At 32.9% G+C, this 7,786-nt stretch overlaps 1 protein-coding gene across 1 annotated transcript; it reads right to left on the bottom strand.

Annotated features, from left to right (window-relative positions):
- Positions 1 to 4,282: 4,282 nt before the first annotated feature.
- LOC143423602 (uncharacterized) lies at positions 4,283 to 7,786 on the bottom strand. The gene is made up of 10 exons (XM_076895056.1): positions 7,757 to 7,786; positions 7,644 to 7,658; positions 7,468 to 7,577; positions 6,681 to 7,337; positions 5,026 to 6,428; positions 4,970 to 4,972; positions 4,727 to 4,901; positions 4,619 to 4,666; positions 4,419 to 4,494; positions 4,283 to 4,315 (listed from the first exon to the last, which is right to left on the bottom strand). The coding sequence occupies exons 1-10, from the start codon at positions 7,784 to 7,786 to the stop codon at positions 4,283 to 4,285; spliced, it is 2,550 nt and encodes an 849-aa protein (XP_076751171.1).

Genomic DNA, 7,786 nt, shown 5'->3' with positions numbered 1-7,786 from the left:
CCGGAGAAGATGAAACGCGTAGAATGTTTTATACATATCGTGCTGCATCTCGTGGAAATTAGAATTCAGATATTTATATTTTTCGATGTTCGGGTGACGCTCTATTGTACAGGATGTGTCGGTGTTTGAATTTCGAACTTTGAAATTGGTTGTCCGTCGGAGAACTTTTTCCACGTGAAATTGAACAACTTATGTGATAATATCAAAGTCTAGTGAATTATGAAAGATGCAATGACGCGTTATTGCATGGAGCATGGATGAAATAGTGATATAAAAAATTGATTAATATCATGACGAGTTGTAAATGTAGTAGTACATTATTATAGTTTATTAGTTTCTTTTCTAAATGTTATACTTTAAAATTACGAGAAATTAGATGGTTTAAAATGGATACGAGTATTGTTACAATAAGTGCAATAGTATTCTATAGTTTTACTGTAGCCTCCATGGACGTACTTTAATTGAATGTCATTAATTACCGTACATTATTATAAACACCTAAGTATTTGATGACAGTATAATTTTTAAGTTCATTTTATTTTATAGTTTTAAATTCTTTATATTCCATTTTTTAAATCTATCATATATCCGTGGTGTTCTCTATGATAAGATTTGGCAATTCTCTAACAGCAGACATTTCTGTTAATAACAGGAAAGTATAGAAACCTATATAATAAACGGAGGTCATAAAAATAGAGCACTAATTATTATTTAAATATAGTTCAAAATACAGGTACAAGCGGTACAAACTCTATTATTGCTTTTTTCTTTAGCTTCGACTACTTTATTTTAGGAAAATGACAAAAATGTAAAAAAATGTAAAAAAATTTACGGAACATGAACACAGACGCGATATCATAACAAATTTATACTAAAAAATTCTACGTTTAGAGAATTTCACTTGTATTTTAAATTTGATTGTACAATTACTCTTATAGTTCCTGAGAGTGTAACAGAATTTCGAACGATATTCGAAAGGTGACGATTGTATACATGACATTCGAATTAATTTGGTCTGAGAATCATTCGAATGTTTGACCTTCAGGAATGAGTATCATATCGTTATGTGTTTCGTTGCAAATTTGTTTGCAGTTTAATTAGTCAAAGTGTTGATGATTTATTCGACTACAATATTAAACGAAAGCAATCTGTTTCAAGTCTGCAAGCAATAAAATGAAGTGAGGTAATATATCTGATATATTAATAAATATTAGAAAATTTCCTCGTTATAAAATTCTACTTAATAAATTTATTTGATTATAAAAATTTATTAATAAACTATTTATTTGACTATATTTATTTAATACAATAATATTTTATATTTATTTTTCCAAATCTACGGTAAAGTTATGCGTTACATTTTCGAATATCAAATGTAATGATAATTTGTTGAATTATTCAGTGACCTACAAGAATCCTATCAACAAATAAACAACCTATTTACATTAGAAGTCAGTTGCCAATTAGAAATGTTTGAAAAATACTTACATAATATTGTTAAACTGTCCCGAAAAATATTTAATCAATTCGAAGCGTTCAATTTAATAAAAATGAAATAAACTTATATATATCATATTTCATAATGGATTCTTTTCAATGGAACGAAATTTCAAACGATTAATGAAATATTGTGCCAGGTTTGAATACTTCATTTAATTAAATAAATGGCAACTCATTTTATAATATATTTCACTGTAACGTAATCAGGGATGGTAAATTGAAGAATATGAAATAATATACTACATATATTAGATAATAAGGATTGTTTTAATTGTATATTATATATAGCAATATAATAATGTAAAATTGAATATAAAATATAATACTCCTTAATTTGTCTACTCATGAATTAAGTAAAACGAAAAATCATGAAACAGACGTGACAAAGCGGCTCGGAAGAAGAGAATCACGAAGAAGAACAGGAAGTTGGGTTCCTGTTGCAATGGTAGCACGTACCACTCATTTATGGAGGACTCGTTTTCTTCCTCCTTTTCTTTGGAAACAGCTTCTTCCGTCAGTGAAGACGCCTCAAAATGCTACAACTATGATTGTGACAATTCGTCATCGAGAGGAAAAAGAAACGGGAAATCGAAAAGCAAAAGCGTGCGACCTCCAAAATCGTCGAGGACTCAGGGACGAAAGAAGACTTCTCGACGCAGCAGCATGTTTTTATACATATATTTATTATAATGAATGAAGTTCCTATTCTTTTGTAGGATTTGTCAATCTTGCACAGAGGAATGCGATTAATATAGAATTAAATTAACTGAAAGTCCTTGGCAGTTTTTGTCAGCTTTATTAGAAGAAATGTAATGAACTTTTTACTTTTATATGGGGAAATGTAATTAACTTCTTTATTGTTCGAATTAGTTTTTGTTGGTCAAATAATTTCGTGCGCTTCTCAAACTAGATTTGATTTCTTTTTAACACTGAAAAACAGGTAATATAATGTAGCATAGCTGAAAACATTGGATATTTTTTACTTTTTTTACTTTAACTTCCTCTTAAATTGAACATTGTACACATACATGTAATTAATAAATGATTTATTTCTATGTAATTTGTTCTTAGCTTATTGCAGATTCGTTTTAGAGTTTGTTTAGAAATTGATCACAGAATTCTTATTGTTTCGGAACGTTTGTCATCTTCGTGCTCCGAATCGTACACCAGTGACGGCTGATGCTGCAAATATTGTAAAACAAAAGTCTAATCAATCTAAACTTAGGATCTTAATCCTCATTCAACTGGGTAACAAAAATAGTTTAAATTATATTAGACCCCCTAAATTCCGCAAACAGAAATGCACGAGTATATATGGTGCAACGTTTATTCTATTCCTTGGTAATAAAACCAAACTCAGTAAATTCCTACTAAATAGGTTTTTGTATATGCTAGAGTAGAACGAAATAGTAGATCTCTACTTTTATTTGAAATTGTTATTTGATGCAGCACTTTTCCTGGGACTACGAACTATCCGGCGTGGATACTCGTATCCTTTTCTAATTAAAGAAAATTCTGGAAACTATATAATGTCACTTGCCGCGAAAACTACTTTTGCTTTATGTTGTGCAACGATTATTGGATTAGTATATTACGTGCACCACGAAGAGAAAATTGGAAGGTAATTCAAAATAGTCTCGAAAGATAAGTTATGTACGGGCACTACTTGCAGTTTTCTGTAACAGTACCCGTTCCCTATGATTATACTCAATACGAAAACACAAATAAAACTAAAGAAAAAGATACAAAACTAAACTCATTATTTGAAAATATTCCCAGACAACACAAGATAAGATGGTGGCGACACCATACCGGCACTGTAGCGACACTTCCGAGGAGTGTCAGCAGATCCGTAGTCATCTACGTCCGCACTTGTTAGTTAAAATGCCGGCACGCAGTGGCAGCACGTTCTAGTCACCAGCATAGCACGCGTGCGAATGACACTGCGCCAGCACCAGCGTGACACGCGTGTCATCGTTCCATTCAAAAATTTTTTCTGCATTGGCGTAGGCGTCACATTTGTTAATGGGGAACCACCTGTTATTCCGTACAAATTAAATACGTCAGAGTTTAGATATCCGCATACGAGTACTGACAGACGTTTTGGTAGTTTTTTGCCAACATTTATAGTTACTGAGAGAGCCATATATATTTTTTCAATTCGTCAGGAAAATTCATGCCAATAGAGAGTATTAAATACGATGGCAGCATATTGTTTAAGGAAATGTAATAAATGAACTACCCAGACAACCAGCGATTGTAGCGCCAATAGCACCGGATGGAACTCTAAGCACTGTGCTAGCACGGTGCTGCCTCTCAGTTCTCGTAACAGCACAGGGCTAGCACTGGAGCGACACTGCGTGTCATGGCACTATCAAGGCACGGCGATATAGCACAGGGGCGACACAGCGTGCCAATGACACTATCAGCTCACCATAGTGACACGCGTGCCAGTGGCGTAGGCTAATATATACCAATGAAGAAGCTGTTTGCATAAAAATTATAAACGAATATTAAAAATGACTGAACTAAGCAATTTATTTATTTCTATTCGAAAATAGATACACTGACACGAAAGAAAGATAGAAAAACTTCTTTGTATTATTTTCTGTAAACTATAATTTAATACAGCGATTGTTTCAGAAAAGTCGTTAATTACTTTATCGTAAAAATACATTATTTTTTAAATATTTTTTTCAACTAATCGTTGAAAATTTATGCAATAGAGGGTATATTAAATACGGTGACAGCATGTTATTTAAGCAAATTTAATGATTTATACTTATGAAATAATGAACTGAGATATGGAAACAATCTATGTATAGTAAATAATTTAATGTATAGAATAAACTAAATATATTTATTTTACTAGTGTATTACAACTTTCAGATGAGAATACTGAACATAATATACAATACTTTTACTACTCTAATGTACAATACGTTTATAACTTTCTTTTGATACATATATTCTCGCGATAAATGGCTTGACGGTCTGTAGAAATTATAAAATATATATATAAAATATATTGAAATGAAGAAAATTCACTTCAATTCCTTCTTTCATTTCCATCCTGGTTTGCAATTATTCTTTCCAAGTCCCTGGTCTTTGACTTTGCCTTATGTGTTGTATGGTTCTCTCTTTGGTTCTTCCATTGCAGAAAGTGCTGGAAAAAAGGAGAAAATATTTTAATTCCAATGTCAGTAAAGAACAACTGGTGATATACATATTTTGCGACAAAATATGTGAAAAATGTGAAAGTATAATACTTCCTGTAAAGTGTAAGTAAGTCCTTCTTGTACATCTGGTTGCTCCTATGGTAAAGTCTTGTCTACGCATATATAGACCACGTTCTGAATGCCAGGAAGGCCTGTAAAAAATGAAAACAGCAACAAAAGCTGCTAAAAGGAAATTAATATTGAGGATATACGTCAAACAATTATTATACTAGACATCACTCAATGGAAACCAGCTACAAATTATAGCGACTATTATGAAGAAAAAATATTGCTCAACTAATTTCACTGTGTAAAATAACAGCAACTATAAATCCTGATTCAGGGCAATGCTCTTCATCATCATCCGTCGATGATTCCTGAGGATTTTCGATGACTTGTAGAGGCATTCTATAACATTTTGCACGTACTTCTTGCGGCTGAATGAAGAATGTTTCAGTGCTAAGTGTACTGCATTTATAGATATCAAGCGCTGAAGACAATATACCAACGTTATAAAAGTCAGTGGTTTCCATAAATCTTTTTGCAACTAATGTGGCAGTATTATTATGATGGTAAATATCTTTTATGATACAGATACGACCATCATATAAAATGCAACAATTGTCGCGTGTACCTATACCTAACGATATATTAGCAAATTGTATTTTTTGGTACCGAAGACCGTGAGTACCATTACCAAATGGATGAGATACGTGAATGAATGAAGAATTAACATCCTGCTTGTGCCTTGTACCATGCTGCTCTTCTTCCATCTTTCTATTGAAAATTTGCTGCAGTGGCAAATGTGGCTTCCTGCAATACTTTTTAAAGAGGGACATATTGCTTTCATAGGGGAAAGCAGAAAAAGAATCTAAATTACCTAAGTGCCTTACATCATTGGATAAATGAAGTAGACCATGAATATTGTAACTATTGAAGAGACAGCCATAGTAAAGTTCACTTCTAATAACAAATCTTTGCAGAGCTAGTTCTGCATATTCTAATAAATTTTCTGATAATATGGGTGAAATTAAAATCCTCATAGAGGCATGAAGAAAAAGGAAATGTTTGTACAGATTATTGCTTAACAGGCCATGTGTAACAAATGGTCCTGTATATAGAAGAAATTGGCGGAATTCGGTAGCCTTAAATTTAGAAAATATTTCGATTTCCCTGGGACGTCTTGTAAAATCAGAGGGGCAGTATTTTTTTAATTTTATTAACCTACTGGATATTATCTGGATATCTTGACCGCATAATTTAGAAGAATGGGAATATTTTCCGTCTATCCAGGCAGATAATAATTTTTTCATTACTCCTAAGCATACGAGATGCATGTATTCAAATGGTACTTGTGATACCATTCCAAACGCTATCAAAGATAGTGGACTTCTACCTTCTTTATGATGGTCCTCATCAAGACATCTAACGTACATCTCATCATTTCTGAGAGAATGGTGTACACCAGTGAAAACATATCTACCTTTCTGACGTATACCACTTATTTTGCATTTGGAGCAAGGTCGGTAAGACGTATGTCCCCGATGATTTAAGATAAAAGCTCGAGCTGGTGCATCAGCTATAAAACACCTTACTGATAATGGAAATATTTTGCCCTGATAACTAACCCCTCCATTAAGTATGATTTCTTTAATATCGCACATAATTTTATCAAAAAAAGTAATAGGACTATAAGGTTTTTGGCTACCTCTTGTAAGAAATATCGGGTAACAGGGTGCACGGACGGTCAACGAGGGCCGTGTGCATTTCCCTGTGGCATCGCCCCACTCCGGGGCCTTGTCTAAACATACGAATGGGCCATGACGTTGAGGGTGTCCTCGAGGCTAGTACGAATGGCCTAAGAAGGCATTCTTGTATGAACCTTCGGGTGAATCAGAAATAAATACGCCCAGTAAACGTTGAGCAATCAAGTTTTGTACTTTATTCTCATCTACATCCTACACTCTATAAATGCCAACAATTATTGGCTTGCTATTGGGAATATTGGAAACCCTACACTGGATGGGCCAAAGATGGATACTGTTAGATTTATCTAACGTACATCCATCTGTATGAATATCTAATTTTAATTCTATAACATCATCTATGGATTTACAGTGAAGCAGTTTTTGAATTTCTGCTTGTAAGCTGAAATGTATATATTCCCCTGGTGGAACCACTGACACAACACCACTATCACGTGGTGTATTGAGAAGTGTCCTAACATCTTTCGGTAAGTTGGAGAAACACGAATGAGAACGCAACAAGGATAATATATTATTTCCTTGCTTATGCGTTAAATTATTATCTATAAAACAGGACGCTAAACGGTCACGAAAGGACTGCTCCAAGGAATCAGTAGAATCAACAGAAGGAGATGAAAAAGTAGAAGGAGAAGAAGAAGAAGAAGAAGAAGAAGCATTCCCCACATTCAAATATGAAAAACTACTACCTGCTGATGTGCTTGGCAAGTTTTGCATATCCGTATCAATGTTCGGGTTTTGTGCTACCATATTGTTTTTAATTTCATTCCGAATCCTACGTTTCTGTCTTGCTGATAATTTCTTCACAGGTTTCCGTGAGATTGATGTCTTTAAAATACGTCGTCGATCCATCCTCCTATAATTATAGTTAAATTATAAACTAGTAAAATAATATATATAAAATAAAATTATAAAATAATATACATATGTAACTAAAAGTAATAATAATTATAAATAGAATTATATTTCTTTTATAACTCCGGAACTTCTTCACCAACCAACTCTTACGACTGCTACACTCGTAATGGCATTGCATGAAATGCAACATGCAGGTAGAAGTCTGCGATGTTGCCATTTCTCTTACTACATGTTCAGACTGCGTCATGAAAAGGACTGTATATGTTATTTATAAAAGAGAAACATAATATAAAATAATCTATACAATAATAAAGTATATCTAAAGTATATCAAGATACAATCTTTATGTGTATATTAATAAAATTATATAGAAATTAAAATTATATAGAAATTTTGATAGAACTTTTGCGACGTTGCCACTTTTCTATACAATTGCAATATGCGCAT

Source organism: Xylocopa sonorina, chromosome 1, assembly GCF_050948175.1.
Source record: "Xylocopa sonorina isolate GNS202 chromosome 1, iyXylSono1_principal, whole genome shotgun sequence".
Lineage (NCBI taxonomy): Eukaryota > Metazoa > Arthropoda > Insecta > Hymenoptera > Apidae > Xylocopa > Xylocopa sonorina.
This window is presented reverse-complemented; position numbering and strand designations above follow the sequence as displayed.

Bases quoted from the DNA above. Each gene is read 5' to 3' on its own strand.
- LOC143423602 (XM_076895056.1), bottom strand. From the start codon at position 7,786: ATGCGCATATTGCAATTGTATAGAAAAGTG. The intron at 6,429-6,680 runs GTAGGATGTAGA...ATTTCTTACAAG, and splicing joins ATTGTTGGCATTTATAGAGT to AGGTAGCCAAAAACCTTATA. The intron at 4,316-4,418 runs GTATTGTATATT...TACTATACATAG, and splicing joins TGTACATTAGAGTAGTAAAA to ATTGTTTCCATATCTCAGTT.